Source organism: Eublepharis macularius, chromosome 8 (genome assembly GCF_028583425.1).
Source record: "Eublepharis macularius isolate TG4126 chromosome 8, MPM_Emac_v1.0, whole genome shotgun sequence".
In the NCBI taxonomy this organism is placed as follows: domain Eukaryota; kingdom Metazoa; phylum Chordata; class Lepidosauria; order Squamata; family Eublepharidae; genus Eublepharis; species Eublepharis macularius.
In genome coordinates this window covers 101,320,563-101,340,643 of record NC_072797.1, presented here as the reverse complement: position 1 = coordinate 101,340,643, position 20,081 = coordinate 101,320,563, and the positions used below count along the sequence as shown (strand labels likewise).

Genomic DNA, 20,081 nt, shown 5'->3' with positions numbered 1-20,081 from the left:
GAGACAGAGAAGGCACAAGTCGTGCCCATCGGAGTGGGTCATCTTCGTCGAACATTTCTGACACTTTTTGAAGAGGGCCATAATGAGAGTTGGAAAAAGAACGCTAGCACAACCAATTCCGACGGCGGCGAAAAAGGAACTGAGGGAATGTGGGGGACGCTCGCCTTAAGTATGCCGGTTTTGGCGGGAACGGAACCGCGCACGCGCGGAACCGGCGGGCGTCCCCCTCTTCACGATTCTATAGCTAGTCAAATCTTTCCGCGGCCGGCCTGCGCATGCGCAGTCCCAATGTGGGGCTGCACAGAAGGACGACGACGAACTCAAGGTTCCCCTGTTTGTGTATGAGGTTGCAGAAATGTCACCCTGCTGGCAAAGGGAACTCAGTGTTCTCATAGACTATATATTATAGTCAATAGCTCCTGACAGGACTTCTATATCATTTAACAGTCACAAGGTAATATTTCAATGATGCTGTACTGGAAAAATGTACAGAACTATATGTGTAAAAAAGAAGGTAAGTTATGGATACTATCATTTTTGTGAGTGAGCTTTCCAAAAATGGCCCAGTTTTGAATGTTGTTTGTTCTTCAGTATTCAGAGAGAGATATCATTGTTAATAAATACACCTACACACTTTTGGGAAACTTACAAATAGGAGGGTGTGTTCTGTATTTATGTGATTCAACACCTATTCCCAGGGATAGAATAGAATGCAATGAAGCAAGAAAAGAGTGAATAATATAATAAGAAAAGGGGGGATGGAAAGGGATCTATTCCTTTGAAGACAGTGAGACTGTAAAAAGCTGTTTGGAAGAATAATTTTAGGAGAAATCTTGCCCTTTTGCACAAGCTAGCATTCCCTCCTCCCTTCAGAATAAGATTTTACAAATATTGATGTTTTTGCCAGAAAATATAGCACATAATTTCCCCGGAAGTGAGTTACAATCTTGTTAACGTGGTTTTCCACTAAGGCGGATACTGCCAGGGATTTTACAAGATTGCTTCAATCTAGACATTATGGCTGATCGCTTAACATAGTAGAGTTTATCCAGAACTCAGTAAGCCATCCATACATAAACATTGCAATTACATGAAATGATTATCCACATTTTTTTCTATCTCACTAATTACAGGAAGGGGCTTCTTCAATATCACAAAAGTGAAGTCCAGATTTGCAAATTTGCATAGTTTAATTTGCAACAGGAGTGTTAGCAGCAAGCTCTTCAACTTGCTTTACATACTCAGAACTTGCATTCCTGTAGTTTGGTTTTAAATAACTAAAAAAAAAACCACAGGAATTTTTTTTGTGAAATACACTCTCCCCCCTAAGGATTAAGTCCCCCCTCCACTGAAAAAAATGCTTATGGAATGCTTTTAGGGAAGGTTTTAGAATTTGGTTTTAGCTTCCCTTTACTCCTTCCACTGTTAGATAATTACAACTGTAGACATGTAGGACCCTCAAAATCTGTTGGAGACTTCATAATATTTCATCTTCTGCAGTATGTGAAAGGATCAGTTTGGAAATATATATACTAAGTTAAGAAATGAACTGACACATGAAAGAGTAGCAAAGTTTGTTAAAGAGATTGTTTTGAACCTCCCCACATCTGAAATCCTCTGAGAAAACAGTGGAAATTCAGAATTGGAAGCTACCACTCCGTCTGATGAGATAAAAATTTGATGGTAGTAGTGTACAGGATATCATCATCATCATCATCATCATCATCATCATATGTTTATTGCTTTTCCGGCCGAAGCCATAAGCCATACAAACACCAACAAAATATGAACTGTACACTTGAACATACCCAATTCACATAGACATAACTCGTCATTATCACTTTAAACTATCTAAACTCATGAAAATCTTGTTTCTTTATCACCGTGGCTAAAAAGGAAGCCACTATAGCAGAGGTTTGATTGTCAGGAAAGTTATCAGACAATAACACTGAGATTGCCCAAGGAGTACAGGATATATGTTGTTGTTTAAATGAAATGGGTTTAATGTGGCCATGACATGGGTTTTATGAGAGCCAGAGTAGTGTAGCGGTTTGAGTGTTGGAATAGGATCTTGGAGACCCAGGTTCAAGTCCCCACTCTGCAATGGAACTTGCTGGGTGACCTTGGGCCTCTCACATACTGTCCCTTAGGTTTGCCATTCCCCTGCAGGTGGTGGGGAGAAAAATGGTGAGAAATGGAGGGAACATTGTAACTCCTCAGGCATCTGCGACTGGCACCAATGGGCCGCTGGGGGATTCCAGGCACGCTATGGTTAACTTTAATGCAAATGCACGGCTGGCACCATTTCAGGAGCCCACAGAGTTGGACTGCTTGATCCAATTGACTTGACATTTTGGGGGGTCTTCTGTGGACAAGCAGGACTAGGTTTTCCTGTAATTTTGGTGTAGTTTGCTTAACAATGCCCCCTCCGGCCCTCTGGAAAATCCCCCTATAGGGAATACTGGAGCTGGATGTGTATGGAATTCTAAATAAAACCTGAATCTGAATACTATAGTGGTATTTTTGAACCCAAATATTGGGAATACTGAATATATATGGTATTCCAGATACCCAGTTCCAAAATATAACGGGTTTTTTTAGTGCACACTGCTACTCTGATCTTTCCCAGACCAGCTTTGCTATAATCTTCTCAGAAATGTTACAGTCAAAGCAGATTAGCCTGCTGTCTGGCAGGAAGGTGAACAGTTTCAAACCTTATATCCACTCTGGTGCCACTTTACTGCCATCATAGTTAAACATAAACAAACAAAACTGTTATGTATTGGTCAAGCTTCTAACACAAAAAAGGCTCCTGAAGACTGCATTGTCATTGGTTGTTAGTGCCAGCAGCAGCCAATCATAACAGCACAATAAATCACTATGCTGTAAATAAGATACAATGTTGAGGCAAACAAGGGCTTCTAGCTAGGTGATTCTTATTGGGTGTTAACAAAGCTGGGGCGTGGTCTGGGGGTTGAAGTTGTGTATAAATATCTGCAGCTTGCTGCCTGTGTTTCAGAGATGATCCTGCTGAATAAAGAGCTTGTTGAAATCACTTCAGAGTCTGAACCCACTAAACAAAAACATCATAGTTAAACATATACAAACGAGCTTCTTATTTTGTTATGCGGCTTTTCAAGGGAAAGTGCCAGTTCAGACAAACTTGGGGAGAGGAGTTGGGAGTAGGAAAGGAGTCAGTGTTTGAAAGCTCATTTCTGAATTCAAAATTAATTTGCAAAGAGCTGTATTTTAAAAACGCTGCTGACCAGAAAAATGGATATCAAGTTTATTTAAAGGGCAACAAGTGTACAGCAGCTCTAGATGGGCTAACGGGAAAAGTGCATGCAGCACCCATTTATGTGCATTATGACTAGGGTTGCCAGCTCCAAGTCTGGAAATTCCTGGAGATCTGGGGGGGGGGGGGCTGGAGAAACCTGGAGAAAGTGGCGTTTGGGGAGGGAAAGGACCTTGGTATGGCATAATTCCACACAGTCCACCCCCCAAAGTAGCCATTTTCTCCAGGTGAACTGATCTCTGTGGCCTGGAGACCAGTTGTAATTCCAGGAGATCTCCAGCCACTACCTGGAGGCTGGCAACCCTAATTATGGCCATTGAGCACTCTGAAGAATCTGTTTTACACTTTTTAAAAGTAAACTATAATGAAACAAATCACTTAGGTTTTTTTTTCATGCACGGAGCATTACAATCTTTCTTTAGGCGACTGTACTGTTGCCATAAAATATGCCCGCCACCACTCCCTTCAGTCTCACTCTGTTGTTATTAATCCTGCACTGTTTCTCCCAGTTACAGCCCTCTCTCACCAGATTCCACTCACTCCTCTATTGATAGCAGAGATCTGCTATCTTTTGCCAAAAGGAGCAAGCCCAACCAGGATGCTTGATTAGGAGTGGGGGGGGGAAGAGATAATAAAGTGTAATTGAAATGCCAGTGTACATCTGTACAGCATTTACGGATGCCAGGTCTTTCTGATGATCAGTGGGAGGTTGGGGGGGGGTGCGTACCCGAACTTCCTTAGGATTTTGAGCCAATTCTTAAAGAATCACCCCAGCACAGACTGTCCACGCACTCCCATGCTCCACACGATAATGTCATTTCCAGAAGTGATCTCATCACATGTGAGGGTGGAAGTGTGAGTGTCCGTTTGCCTGGGCTGCCTTCCGGTGGTGGGAATATGCTGTATGGGTGGCCTGCCTCTTCCTGTTGGTTGCCAGCAATTGGCAGGCTGAGGGGCAAACCAATGCACTCCTGACAACCCCAGTAACACTGGAAGTTATGGAATGAAACCACCATGATGGTTGTTGTGGGTTTTCCACCATGGTTTCTGCAAACCGCATAATTCTTCCAGGCAATTCAGACACTGAAACTGAACAGCTTGCCAGCAGGCCTCCACCACTTGACCACTTGCGCCTCCTGCCCTTTCCTTCTAAGAAAACAATGTCATTTTGGTTTAGTGTTGTACAGAGTGCTGTTCATGTTCATCAGAGACCAGTCTCCCGCAGCAGATCTACGTTTCCCCAAGTGAGAGAATTCTGGATTGTACCACTTCAGACTGAAGGTTGACTGTTCCATTTTGTACGCTTTCCCCACACAAAAAAGTTACCAGCAGAAAGTAAACTAGTACATCACCATGAAAGGTTTCACATAGTTTTTCATATATGGGAGAAGTGTTCAAAATTATGACAACCCATTTGCAATCTAAATGTTGCAGTCGTTCATTATGCATTAATGCATAGAATGGTTTTTAGATTCCCACACACGATCCATTTGATGTGGCATAACTAAAAGATGGGCATAGTGCCATACCAGGCATTAAGCAAGAGAAACTGCATTCAACACTGACTGCGCAGGGGGTAAAAAGCTACCTAGAAAGGGACAGGGAACGGGATCTGAACTGGCATTTTCTCTCAAAAAAAAGAACTTCCAATAAACTTAAATCAGAAGTCTGCTGACACATGTTTACTCTGTCTCTCACAAATATCCTTACTTTAAGTTGCCAAACAGGATTCCTCCTTTTCTAGAAGCAAAGCAATCTATTCGGACAGGGTTTTTGCTGTTGTTCAAGGAGGCCACCATAGAGATTTTGGCTGACTAGTGATGGCCCATTACTGACATATCAGCACTTGAAAAGGCATGGGGGGGCAATGCACACTTCAGCCAGCCACACTGCAGGGCCAATCGGGACTGGGCCCTCATGGCACTTTAAAATCTCTTTAAAATGACAGTGGTGTCCAGAGTCCAACCTGTGGATGTTAACACATCTAGTTTGGCCCTGTGACACAGCATTCTCTAGATCACTACAGAAATCACTGTACAGAACAATTAGAAAATGTCACATGGATGAAGTATTTTAATGGCATTGTTCCTAATATGAAGTCTGCAATGACTGTATGTTTATAAACAGCATCTTCTTTTGCAGCTTGTTCAATAAAGTTATACTGTTAATTACATCTTAGAGCCACACACTATCCATTTACAGTCAGACACACGCACATTCCCACAGAGTTCTCATGCACATGCAAAGCACACTGCAAACAACCTGTAAACGCTAAATCTTTGACCCACAACATTGTCTACAGGTTCTAGTTAGTATGTCTTGGATAGCTAGAATACTTTTACAAAATGACCCTCCAAAAGAAAAACAACACTTAGCCATCACCACTGTAACCTAGCACCTGAACACTGCACAATTCCTTCAGACAACTTACACCTGGAATTGCATTTGAAGACCACAAACTTCTCAGTCAGCATAAGCTCCAGCAATGAAGTCGCACTAGTTCCCTTCTTCCTCATTGATTCTCAGGGTGCTATATGGAAAAAAATCCTCCACCTCTTGAGTTTGCCTTTCCACTCCTTGAACACAGTATAATTAAGAAACCTGTTTCAATACTCTCAACGCCCAAATTGTTGCTCATTATGAGACTAGTCTCCCTCACCCGGTAAAACACAGTAACAATACCAGACGAGCCTGGGAGTCCAATGCCATTATGAAATGCTTAGCATTTGAAAAAACAGGTACACATGAAACCAAACATAACAGGCTAGGATGAAGGGCTTGAAGGGTGTATAAGATAAGGCAAGTCTCAACAATGCCCAAGAAGCAATACACTGCTAAACTTTTTCATTTTTTAAACTTTTAAACAGTTACTTTTGGAACTGGTTTTTATTCTGTACAAGGTCATAGCCACAGACACACAAATTAGATTTGCAGGGATAAAAGGGTGTAATGTACTTGCACGTACACAGTTTTAGAGGAAAAGGAATGTTAAATGTTAGCTAGAATCAAAAGATTAAGCTTGTGCATAAATGTCAAATATCTTGCTTGAATTTGCATGAAAGCAAAAATGTTTCCTATGCAGTGTTTGAAAACTGGACAAAATCTCAATCACAGCCCAAATTCATACCTACTCACTGCTGAGTAGTTTTGGTGGTGTACCAGCATCTTTTGAACACCTCTTCATATTTATTCAAAAAACTTCCATTAGGCAAAACTGTGTATTTGTTGAGCTAAATATCAGTATGATAGTGGTGCACATGTAGCTATCATGTTTATGGCATAAATTAAGACAACCTTTCTTGCTCATTATTTTTTAAAAATAAAAAAAATGGCAGACTTGAATATTATGAACCCAAAATGGATTGTACTGCAGACAACCCTATGGCTACACTACAAATTCCTACAAATTCCATTCATGCCTTCCTTATCCATTTTGATCTCTCAACAGAAAAATTCCTTCTCTTTCACAAAACATTAAAAGCTTTCTGAACAGGAAAATGGGAATCAAACCAGTTTCTACCTAAAGAGTCACCCAGACCCACATTCCTTGCCACATCACACATCCCCTGTATCAATGAAATTATAGCAGAATATTAACAGGAGTTAGAGCCTTAGGTCCCACTCATCTGTCCAGCACTCTCCATTTGTTTCACCAATGGAGGCTGTGTAAACCGTGAACAGGTGCCTTTGCGGTGGATAAGAGCTAAAAAGCTAAAATTTAATTGTTGCAAGACTGAGGTGCTCCTGTTAGTGGGAAGGTTTGACCCTGGGAATGTCTCCTGTTCTGGTTGCACATTCCCACTAATGGAGCAGGTATATAACTTAGGGGAGCTGCTCAAGCCAGAAATCGTGTTGAATAAAAAGGTGGCAACAGGGGCCAGAGGTGCCTTTCACCAGCTTTGGATTGTGATAGCCAACAGCAGCCCTTTTTCGGCAAAAAATATCTTGGGCAAAGTTCTTGTAGTGCACGCCCTGGTTAACATCTAGACTAGAATAAGTGGTGGGGACCCACAAGGACTTGCAGGAGGCCATCTCATTTCTCTCTTCCTCACCATGTCCTCTTTCCCTTCCCTGCCCCCAAAGCCTCCTCTCTTTCCCTGTTTCCTTGTCTCCTTCTCACCCATCTTTGTCTGCCCACCTGTCTTCACCTTTCACCCTCCCCCTGGTAGCCACTCCTCTATGGCCCAGTTGTGTGGTGCAGACTGAGCCCAGTTGCATGGTGGGTAACAAGCAAGAACTTGCTGGGGGCACTTCACTTTCCCCTGCATCCCCTTCTCCACACTATTTTCCTCTTTACCTCCTTCTGGTAGCCACCATATGCTTTCCTTTCTCTATGTTCTTCTCTCCTTCAAACCCGCTTAACAACTTACCTTTTATCTGCCCCTCCCCCATCTTCACCTATTTTTAAAATTTACTTGATTTATATATTGCCTTTCTTCACAATGGAGACCCAAAGCAGCTTACATCATTCTCCTTGCCTTGATATTATTTGTCACAATAACCCAGAGAGGTAGGTTAGGCTGAGAATGTTTGACTGGGTTAAAGTCACCCAGTGACCACAGTATAGTGTCCACAGTACCATGGTGATTCAAATATGGATCTCCCACATCCTACTCTGAAACTCTCACAATTACACTACATTGGCTTTTTTTGGGTGGTGGGGTGTGTGTGGGTGTGCTGTTGACCAGTAGCAAACAGACAGGACCAGATGTTTCTTGCAACCATTGTGGCATCAAGTCCTCTGGGGGTTGCTTCTGGGCCTGGCTCCAATGAGTCCTCCCTTAAAGGCTAAAACAGCCCTGGAAAAGGTCCTGTGCCCTCCCCCTGCCCTTTACTGAAAGAAACCAAGCCTGGAATACTGGTTAAGATGTTATGGTTGCCTAGCAACAGCCATTGAGGGCATCTGGTTAAAGCTACAGGTGCTTCTTTGATCATTTTGAGGTTTTTAAAAAAAAAATTTTTAGATTTCAGGTTTTTTTGCAAATCTGGGGCATTTTTTAAGTACGTGGAAAGATCTGTCCTGTCCATTCATAGCTCCAGTCTTCAGATTTAAGTATCCTCAGATCAGGGCCACTTGGCTATTAGTATATAAGACAAGTGTGGACTATAAAGACTGGCAGGGAGCATCAACATTTTCCCCCTTTCCCACCATATCCTCTTTCCCGTCTACTCCTCATAGTCCCCCACTTTCCAGCTCTCCTTCCCACCCACCTTTGTCTGCTCCCCATCTTTCCCCCTCCTCGTCCCAACAGCCTCTGCCCTGTGGCCCAACTGCATGGTGCTGAGTGAGCTGGGCCCAGTTCTTTCCCTCCTCCTGGCAACTCCCATATGCTCACTGTTCTTTTCTCCTTCAAAGCCACTAAACAACTTATATTTTATCTGCTCCTTCCTCCATCTTCACCTATAATTCTTCATTTATATACTGCTGTTCCCATAATGGGGACACAAAGTCGCTAATATCATTCTCCTTGCCTCCATATTATCTTCACAACAACCCTGAGAGGTAGATTAGGCTGAGAGTGTGTGACTGGATCAAAGTCACCCAGTGAGCTTCCATAGCAGAGTCGTGATTTGAACTTGGATCTCCTAGATCCTGACATGAAACTCTAACCACTACAGTATGCTGGCTTTTGGGGAAGGGGATTGCCTGGGTGATTCATACAAGCCAGTGGTACCAAGACCTCCAGTGGCTGCTTCTGAGCCTAGCCCCAGTGAGTCCTCCTCCAAGGCCAAAACAGCCCTGGAAAGGGCCCTGCACCCTTCCTTTTACTGACAGAAACCAAGCCTAGAATATGGGCTATACTGTTACGGGTGCCTAAACCACTGAATGCATCTGGTTAAAGCTACAGACTCCTTTTATCATTTTGATTTTTTTAAAAAAACCCAACCCAATGTATTTTTTTTTTAAAGATTTCCGATTTTTCTGCAATCCTGGGACATTTTTCAGATGTATAGGAAGATGTATCTTGTCTGTTCATGGCTCCAGACTCTGGATTTAAATATCCTCAGATCAGGGCCACTGTCTATTAATATATAAGAAACTGCAATGTGCTCTATGGGGAACTGTCCTTGAAGAAAGTTTGTACAGTAGGTTGCAGCCAGAATGTTGACTGGAGTAAACTGTAGGGGTGTGTGCTTCGGATTTCCGATTTGGGTAAATTACCCAAATTAGACCCAATCTGTAAAGATTAGGGATATCAGAATCGGGGCCAGCAATTCGGAAATCCCTAATCAAAGCTTTCCAAAGCATTCAGAATGCTTTGGGGCTAAGTTTAAAGGGCCCCACCGCTGCTTGCAAGCAGCAGTGCGGCCTTTTAAACATCATCCCACACCCACTCCCACACCCAGCCCCCCACCTACCTTTTCAGTGGCAGTGATGGCTCTGGCTCCTCTGCTGCTGCGCCGCTGCCTGAGCCTGCAGGGCAGTGGGGAAGGCCGGAGCCGTCGCCACCGCCGCCTCCGGCCCTTCTTGCCCCTCAATTGGCTTTGGCGCGCCGGTGGCCATTTGAGGGGCAGGAAGGGCCAGAAGAAGCGGAGGAAGCCCTTCCTGCCCTTCAAATGGCCGTCGCGGCGCCACGGCCAATTGAGGGGCAGGAAGGGCTGGAGGCAGCAGCGGCTCCAGCCTTCCCCACCGCCCCGCAGGCTCAGGTGGCGGTGTGGCAGCGAGGCAGCAGAGTAGCCGAACCAGCTGGTTCCAGGCTGTTGCAGCCTCATGCTGCCGCCGCTGTGGCCTGCCACCCAGCTGTCAAATACCCTCCTGCCAGGTAAGTGGTTGGGGGATGGAGGGGTTTCCCCAGGGGGCACTCCTGTGCCATTGGGTGGGTGGAAGGTGGGGGGAGAATAGGCAGCTACCTGGGGTGCTCCTGTGCCCATCAGGTGGGTGGAAAGGCTAGGAGCACAGGGAGGGGAGGATGCAGGCGTCCTGGCAGTCTTGTGCGCTGGGCAGGAGCCCATTCTGGCCCCCTTGGGTCTGGACTGGGTGGCCGTAGATGGGAGCGACTCTCCACTTATCCCCGTGAGAGGCATGCTATCACGCCTGTGCTCTGCTATAACCGGTGAGTCATCTGGAACCCACTTACTCAATTATGTAGTAAGATATAGTTTGTAATATTATACCTTCTTTAGTACTGACATATTATAACTTCTTTAGCACTGACACATCAAAACTAAATTTAATACACATGTTCAAAATTAGTTAATTCTCTTTTCTAGGAAGCCTCAAGTAGGACAAATTAAGTAATCAAACCTCTTATATTTATCACCAAGGCCAGCTGTGCACTAGGTGGACATAGGTGATTACACAGGTGCATAGGACACCAGAGGTGCCAACCAGTCCTGTTGTTGCACCACCTGCCTACCCACAGCAACAAGGTCTGCCACAGTAAGTGACAACCCTGGGAGGCACTGCTTCCCGTGTGTGTGTCTGTGTGAACCCCTTCTTCCTCAGGTTGCTAGCCTCCAGATGGTGGCTGGAGATCTCCCAGAATGAGAACTGATCTCCAGGTGACAGAGATCAGTTTCCCTGGAGAAAACGGCTGCCTTGAAAGGTGGACTCTATGGCATTATAGCCAGTTGAAGTCCCTCCCCTCTCAAATCCCACCCTCTCTAAGCTCCACCACCCCACATGGTAGAAAAAAACTCATGGGAAGTTTAAGGTTTCCAAGTAGCCCAAATTCTACTAGTCCACGAGAAGTTTTGTTCTCCTGGCAGGGAGATTATACAAGCCAGAAAATGTTTCATGTTTGGAATATTCACAGCTAGAATATACATGTGCAACTTGTACCAGAGGCATAAGCACTGAGGAGTTACTGTAGGAGCTCACCATTTTAGCACAGCATGCTCTTATACAGTGAATGTGCATGAGCATGCACTATGGCATCATGTAGTGATCGCCCATTATAAAAAAATGGAAAAAAGGGGTACAATGTCAGCTAGCAAACATGGATATTCAGGGGTTCTCAAGATTCTGAACAGCCAAGCTGGCCATCTCTCTGCACACAGAACACAAGCTTTGGGGCTTGTCTGCTTGCTATTTTTAAGTGTGTTTCTCAACTGCCCCATGCACAACCTTGCTTGTTGCCTACTCAAAAACTGCCAGCTGCTTGCATTATTCTAACAGCCACAAGTAGCCCCCGATCTGGTGCAAAGTTGCATTGCTATTAAATTTGGTCAGTTACTGAAATGCTTACATTGTTCCTGGAGCACCTGCAGCTATGAACGCTGCAATCTTAGAATGTACCTTAAAAACATCCAAAACCTCCGAGACTCATTTTAAATTAGGTCTACGGTTGGTTCAACATAGCAGCACCAAATTCTCCTGTAATCTAAAGAAGGAAGGAATTATAGAGGGGATCAGTCCTACATCAATGCAAATATCTTTTCAAACACTGTTCACAGTCTATATAAAGCTACAGGTGTCCATAAAACATCTCACACTATCAAATAACTTCAGATGATGGAAACTGTCAGTTCTTATAATGGTACCACAAGCCGCAGATCGGAATTGTTTGAAGTCTCAAGTCCTGAAAGTAACTCTTCCTGTTAAAAATGGAAACTGGTTTGTTAACTATTACATCACAAATGTAGATTATACAGTGGATTACTAAAAACACACACAGCGTGCAAGAGCCACTCATACATGACAGATACTTAGCATGGAAATCACAACATGGCAAGCAGAAATTCTGTGTTATGCATTCCTACCAGAAGGGAGTAAGAAAGTAAGAGCATTATAAGAACATCAACATTAAGAATATGGTCTGAACCACAAGCTTTGAAATCATTCCTTATAATAACATTACTTATGACAGAACAAGAAGTTACCTGTAAAACTGCCATTAATATTCACTGGATGGGCCATGTTTGTTCAATGTCAAATCCAGAAACTGATCATTAGGCGTCATGCAAATTTCATGCATCAAATCCAATCAGGCATGCAACCTGAAATAGAAAATAAAAAGATAAGAACGCCACATTTCAAAAACCAGTTTCCTTTAAGCAATTCAAATACAGACGAATGCCCTAAACTTCAAGTATAGAAGGCTTCCAATTCCTATGTAAGAACTGAATGGGATTTCCAAAGCCAAATGACTTAAATGCAGCCAATTTCCAATTTAAAACGTTTAACCCCTTGCCAACTCTGAGAGTTAGAATTATTCTTCTCAAAGTAAAAGAGAGCTGTTCCTCCAGAATACCATGATAAGAGTATCTATGTAAACTGGGCACAAATGGTGATTAAAACCACTCACACTCAGCAAACCCTTCTTTTCAAATACTAATGGAAGAGAACAAGAACGAGCATGGCTTTGAGTAAAAACCAAGGCACTGAATGCTGCACAAACGCAAAGACACAGATTAGATTTCATGAACCTATTTCACAGTTGGTGTTTCACTTTGATTTATATTCTATTTGCCTAAACAAAGCTTACTTTTATTTGAAAAGTTCCACGTCTGTGTTTAGGTTGTTCAAAAGGCTTTTGCCATCCAGCAGCTTTAAACTTACCTGCCCGAAACACTTTATTTGTAACGTAACACAGAAAAGAGAAAAAAATGTAAGTTAGGAAGACTGTCAAGATTTTTTTAAAAGGGGCTCATGTTCAAGTCGACAGTTTGGGGTTCTACCTGCATGAGAAAAACACTTGAATAATTAGATACACTCATGAAATGTGAAGCGGGGTTTGCCAGTGCTGATGGGGGGAGGTTCCCAATGCCAACATCTTGTCTTTGAGTCACAGTTTCAAATATAAAGACTGTATTAGATCACCCAAATATGACTCTGGACACACAGCAGCTGGATTCATTAATTAGTAAATGATAACAGATTCATTTATCAGAGAATGATACAGGTGAATAGATGTATTTATTAAATTTATACTCCGCTCTCCCTGCAAGCAGGCTCAGAGCGGATCACAACAGTTAAGATACATAAAAGATAAAACACTGGTATCATAAAAATAAATTACAGTTTGTTAAAACATCCTAAGTGCAGCGCACATCTTAAGTCATTTGGGCCCATGTCTAACTACTGAATGAACAACAGAATCAAGGGGGCAAGTGCCTACCCCCCTTGGTAGGAGGCCAGTTGTGTGATATGCTTGCCTCAACCCACCATAAGCCTGGTGGAACATCTCCGTTTTACATGCCCAGCAGAATAATAACAGGTCTCACTGGGCCTGAGTTTGCACAGTCAGAGAGTTCCTCCAAGTTGGTGCCAGGGCCAAAAAAGCCCTGGCCCTGGTCGAGGCAAGGCGAACCTCTTTGGGACCAGGAATCACTAGTAGATGTTTGTCTGCCAATCCCCCATGTCTACAACAGAACATAGTTTTAATCAGGGCTTTTTTTCAGGGGGAATGCGGGGGAACGGAGTTCCAGAACCTCTTGAAAATGGCCACATGGCCGGTGGCCCCTCCCCCTGATCTCCAGACAGAGGGGGGTTTAGATTGACAGCGGTGCGGAGGGCAATCTAAACCATGTGACTATTTCACCGAGGGCAACCCACTGAGTTCCACCACCTCTTTTCCCAGAAAAAAAGCCCTGGTTTTAATCCTAGGTGTGAAAAAAAGTCACGGTGTGGCAAGTATTCTCTACCCCTCAGTAGCACTCAAGCCAACAGTAGGTGACTCTAACGAAAACTATGCACTGAAAATGATATAAAGGGAGATTAATCCGCGAAAAAATGAACCATGTTTCCAGAGACAAGACTTAGCTTTGATCTATACAAATGTGTGAATACACATGTAGGTTTTCATTGTATACAATGGATACTAGAGTTGAAAAGTTCCCACACAACAGGTAGTTTGAAGAAAGACACTTTTCTCAGGACAAACATTTAGGCGGTGTTATTACATGTTCGTCTCATACCTGCCCAAGATTACAGTGTTCTGAAGACTTCAGGGCAAATGCAAAAACAAGTATGAACAGGTCAGAAGTTTTATTCCTAATACAAGATTATGCTATGGGAGGGGGAAAGCATTTTTAATTCAGTATTCACAAACTGTTCTCTGCCGAGCAAATTATAGTGCCAAAAGCCTTGGCATTTGCATGGTTTGGCATCATGTGAATTGTTGCCTATTAGAACAAATTCCTTTTCCACAAAAGAGGCAAATACTGCCAAGTGTTTATTCACCAATACATAAAGCCTATTAAAGCCTTTACAAGTCAAAAAAGGGAGGGGTAGAAGGAGGGGAACACTTATTCTATGCTGTATCGTCTGGAAGGCAGAAAGAGCCATTGACTTGGGAAACATTCCATGTTACAGTTTTGGCAGGTTTGCTGCATATAGCTGCATTGCTATATGCAGCAATGCAGATATAGCAATGCAGCTATAGACAGAGCTGGGCAGATATACTTATTTTTCTTATGCATGGCAAGCAGCTGGGAATAGTTATGGTTCCCCTGAAAGCATTCACTATAACTGTAAATACCCACCTCATACATTAAGCAGTACACCATGGGAATATGAGTAAAACACTTGCTTTATTTAAAAAAAATGTGCAATAACCAGAAGCATTAAAGACATTCAACAGATCAGTAACTATTGGGAAAAGGTAAATCAATACAATTGAATATGCAGTCAAAATTGTAATCCATTTAACCTAGAACTGGTATTATTTAACTGTATCATAAGAATGCCAAAAAGAATGCACATTTTGTGTTCAGAAGACCCTTTTTAGTCAAAGGATTGTCCTAATCATCACAACGACTACAGAACACTGGGTGTATGATACCCCAATATATTTTTAGTTGGTAAAGCTGACTTACATTTTCTAAATTGTGATATACTTGACTTCCATATGTGAGAGCTGCAGTTTAGAAGGACTGTCCCTTCTCATTGTTTAAACTCACATCACTTGCAATAATGCTACTACAATTGAATTTTTTTGCTTTATAGTTACTGTAGAAGTAAAATTTATACTTATCAAAACTGTTACAATTTTCATTACTAATAGAATTATTACTTTTATGTTTGTGTTTTAAAGCCATAGCAATAAAATTTACTACCAACACTACTGCAATTTTTCTGTAGCATAAGCTTTCAAGAACCATAGTTCTTTTCGTCAGATGCATCTGACGAATGCAACTGATGATGAGAACTGTGCATCTGACGAAGAGAACGATGGTTCTCGAAAGCTTATGCTATAGTAAAGTTGGTTAGTCTTAAAGGTGTTACTAGATTCTTTACTATTGCTGAGACATGTGTCACCCCATTGATCACCTGGGTTGATTCAGCTGATCTGGCTGGCTAGGCGGGTGTCCCCTTCCTCCCTCACCACTCCATGTGCGTCCCTCCCGAAGCTGCGCGCTCAGTGGAAGAGGACGACCATCCCAGATAGAAGGAGTGTACCGTTCTTTGGTCAAGGGTATACGATAGCTACTATTTTGCTACTACAGACTAACACAGCTAACTCCTCTGGATTTACTGCAATTTTTATGCCCTTAAAGGGTACTATAAATGATAAATATAATAATAAAATGCCTGTAAACATGTCTTTCTTGGAAAAGGTGGGGTTTTTTGTTTCTATCATGTAAGGCGCAGGTTCTTTGACAGAGTGATTTCTGGGATGTAAGATATAAAAGGATAAGAACCACCAGTCTACATGGGCCATTTTCACATGCTTGTAAACGCCTCCGGAAAATCGTGCAAAACTCACAGCACAATGGCGTCTTCATAGCGCAGTTTCCCATTTAATGGTGTAATGACGTCAGAAATCGCGCCATTAAAAGGGAACTCGTGCTATAAAGATGCCGTCGTGCCATGAGTTTTGTGCAATTTTCCGGAGGTTTTAGGTGTGTGAAAACAGCCATGATATCTGTCACTCATCTAAAGGTATTTAAAATCTCCACTTCTTTTAGTATCAATCATTTTAAAAGCATGTGAATGTATGACCTTTCCTTTTATTATAAAGCAGTAACAGTAATTTTCATATTAAAAACTGAACAGAATTTTCAGTGCTTAAACAGTCTTCATTAGAAGTTCAGATCTCAGCCATAACCTGGAGCAGATATCTGCTTGTGGGTGGAAGAGAGGAAAGAAACAGAAGGGCCTTGGGCAACTGCTCCCAGCACTGACCAGAACCAGGCAACTCACACTGCTTTCTACAGCTCTGCTCCCTCTGTTTTGGCCAGTTGCATGGCTAGAAGAGGAGAACAGACTTGAAGTTTCAGTGATTCCAATTTTGTCTGCACTGCATACTTAAAAGCGAGTAGGTGGACAGATTCCCCTCATTATTCCAAAAGAGAGGCTGCAAGTTCCCCATAATGTTAAAGTTACAAGTTGAAGTTTATTATTTGTATGTTTGTGATACAAATTTCTTTGAAAATAAATTTTAAAATGGTAAATTAAAAAAATTCCCCATACAAATGAGGCTCTGTGTAAAGAGCTCATCCATTTATTTGAAAGTCTGATTATTAAAAATGACTATCTTCAGGATTTCATGTCCAACTATCATTAAAACAAATCTAACAGCGTTATCAGCAAACACCACATTAACTGAGCCTGAACCAATTACCCAAAGGTCCTTATAAATAATTCAGCCTTGCATCTTTTCCTAAATACTGCCAAAGATGATATTTTCCACCATCTCAAGAAAGCCCAAATATGGTCATTCTAACCGTTGTGGATGTTGAGGAATAGTTAGCAGCCCTTACTGTGATGAGAACAGTGATTTTGCGTCATAGATCCAGAGGAGTTAGCCGTGTTAGTCTATAGTAGCAAAATCAAAAAGAGTCCAGTAGCACCTTTAAGACTAACCAATTTTATTGTAGCATAAGCTTTCGAGAACCACAGTTTGCGGGCTCTTAGCAGGAAAGGCAAGTAAGTAAATAGATATGCTAATCTGCTGCAGAGTGAACATGTTCTGAGGAGCATTTTTTGCAAATTCTGAAGCCAAGGGGGAAAAAAATCTGATTTGAAATATAATGTGTTTTTCCCTCATCAAATATAATTTACCTTTTAGTGCAATGCATTGCTTATACTGTTCTAAATCTAGGGCTGCCACGCCTCCAGATATATAATTCAATCACGTGTAATTATTATATCATGAACGATAATGTATCAAACGTAACTATATATAATGTGTACAATTCCAACCACGCATCATCACCGCAGCCACATCAATGATTGGTTCAGTACATCAATTTGTTAAAGGAGGTCACAGTTAAAGTGCTACACAAAAACGTTCATCCAAATGCTCCGGCGGCCCCTCAACAGTCTATCACTGGATGAACATTTTTGTGAGGCACATTGTGCTTGAATGAACAAATTTCTGCTTTAGCACCTTGCACTTTAAGAAAATACTTACAATTGCACCTTAAGAAAATACTTACAATTGTATAAGCAAGGCATAGCATGTAGCACTTTAACTGTGACCCCCTTTAACAAATTGATGTACTTAACCAATCATTGATGTGGCTGCAGTGATGATGCGTGGTTGGAATTGTACATATTATATCTAGTATACAACGTTTGATACATTACCGCTCATGATATAATAATTACACATGATTGAATTATATAAGTGTTTATTCTTTATTGTTGTTGTTAGTTAGGTTTCATGAACTTCTCTTGGGCTTGTATCTCTTTGTGATACTCTCTTACGTTGTTAGGCCTCCAGATATGGCAGAAGGCCTCTTGTTAGCAGTCTCATTTGTCTGCCACTGCTCTGAGTGGCAGCAAAAAAAATATTTTTTTTAAAAAAAGCCAGTGTCACGGGCTACGCTGTGATGTCAGCTGAGTAGGCTCTAGGAATCACAGGAAACTCTATGTTTTTACACCCCCATTCTCCACCCCACCTCTCTTCCGGTCACCAGACTCAACTTGGCAACCTTGTTTAAGCCTGTTGAAGTTAATGAGCTTAGAAGAGAATAACTCTGCTTAGGAATGTACTGCAAAGAACATAAAATGTATTATATATAACCTTGCTACCATAAAATTGTAGGAATTAGTATATTTATGAAATTTAACAATAAAAAATGGCTTCATTTTATTCAAACCAACATAGCCAGAGTTTGGATGTAGCAGCTTGCTATGTTTCACGTACGAGCAGCTCTTTAATTTTTGTCAGTCAGGAAAATAGGAGAAAAATAAAGTCAGAGTTGAAAATTAAAACCATCAGTGTTTCAGTAAACAAAAGTACTGCAGGAAACTAAAGGAAAATATTTATTATCTAGGCTTCTATACAGACAACATTATTCAGAAGCTAGCATACTTGGCCGTTTCTTAACCTCAATATGAGGAGAACAGCATCCTATGTTATCAGGCTATTTTAAGGATTACTGGGATCAAATATGTAAAGTGCTGGGGGGGGGGACACACTGTGCAAGTACATATCACAGTATGATATGCTAGTTGCAATAATGCTGATCCCTTATGTACAGAAGTAAACACCACCACACGATAAATCATATATGAAGAATCAGGGTCAAGATAATGCATTGACAAACTTATGAACTATCACAAACTTTAGACTGAAATGGTTCCATTTATAATGACAATATGTCAAATGTACGCTTTCACATGGGTCTTTTACTCATGTGTGGGAGCCTTTCATTCATCTGTAATTTCAGTGGCATGAAATCTACTGAAGTTCCAAACTATAGTGCATGGTTTAATTAGACAGCAGTCCTGAATATACAGTATTTAAACACGTCCACACCCTTCCAGAGATTAAGTTATCACACATGGCACATGAAGCTCCTCAGACAAAGTGAAATACATAATATTGTTCTGGTGATCACAAATAACCCACATTATTTATCCCTCAACAGGACCCAAAGAACCTTAACAACAGTCTCCCTTCTTCTATGTTATCCTTACAAGTACCATGTTAGGTTAAAAGTCAGTAACCTCCCCCAAGGGCAGCTAGCAAGTTTCCATGGCAGAACAGGATCTCCCAGATCTTAAGTCTGACACTCCAACCAACTAGATCATTATCTCCCATTTGAACAGAGATTCTCACATGTTTTAGGGCTTAAGTGAAGCTACAAAGTGTTCAGTAACATTCACCAGTGGATACACTTTAATTATGATATATAATTTTTAAACATCATATTTTATTTGCCATTGAAGTTCTCCAAGTCCCTGTGTATACGAGCAATTTTATCAGGTTTGTTGCACTGCTGTACAAAGGATGTAGACATGCTTTGAACGTGTTTTGTAAATACTGAAAGGAATCTGCAGTTGATTTCAGTAGCTACTCTGTTATTGTTATTAGTGGGAACTGCATTCTCAAAATTAGATGTTGGAAATATTTACCAGTGGTGGGCTGCACCATTAAAGGGCGCTCTAGGCGCAGGATGGGACAATAAGCAAGTGACTTATAAATTGTGGGCACTAATCTTTGAGAACAGCAGGGGGACAGGGGAGCCACTGCAAGGATGATTTTGTGCTTGTGCATGGGCATGTGAGCAGTCTTGGTTTCATGGATCATGCTAGGGGCACTGGCCAGAAGGGGGGGGGCTGATGTGATCCACCACCCAGTGCCCAGCCTGCCACCCTGGCCATCCCTCCAGCTACTGATGCAGCCTAAAGGATTTGTGAGGACCTCCTGCCAGCACCTTAGTGATGTCAGAAGAGGACAGGGCTAATAATGCCTTCCTGACCATCTTCTTCCTGCCCCATGATGAGCCTCCCTTCCATTTGCCTCTTGATTTATTGTCCCCAGCCGTTATCCCCAAAGATGCTAGCCCTAAAATAGGACCTAGCGCTGAAGGCATGCCCTTAGACTTGCAAGACATCCAGAGCCTGCACGTCTGATAGCACAAGACTTGTTGCCTTGTCAGCCACATT

At 42.1% G+C, this 20,081-nt stretch overlaps 1 protein-coding gene across 2 annotated transcripts in view; it reads right to left on the bottom strand.

Moving 5' to 3' along the window:
- Positions 1-20,081, bottom strand: part of KANK1 (KN motif and ankyrin repeat domains 1) — a 159,726-nt gene that overhangs the window by 64,086 nt on the left and 75,559 nt on the right. For both annotated transcript variants that reach the window (XM_054987287.1, XM_054987288.1), the window contains exon 2: positions 12,119-12,235. In XM_054987287.1, coding sequence (XP_054843262.1) covers positions 12,119-12,155 — 37 coding nt within the window. In that variant the 5' untranslated portion in view covers positions 12,156-12,235. The remainder of the gene's footprint in view (positions 1-12,118; positions 12,236-20,081) is intronic.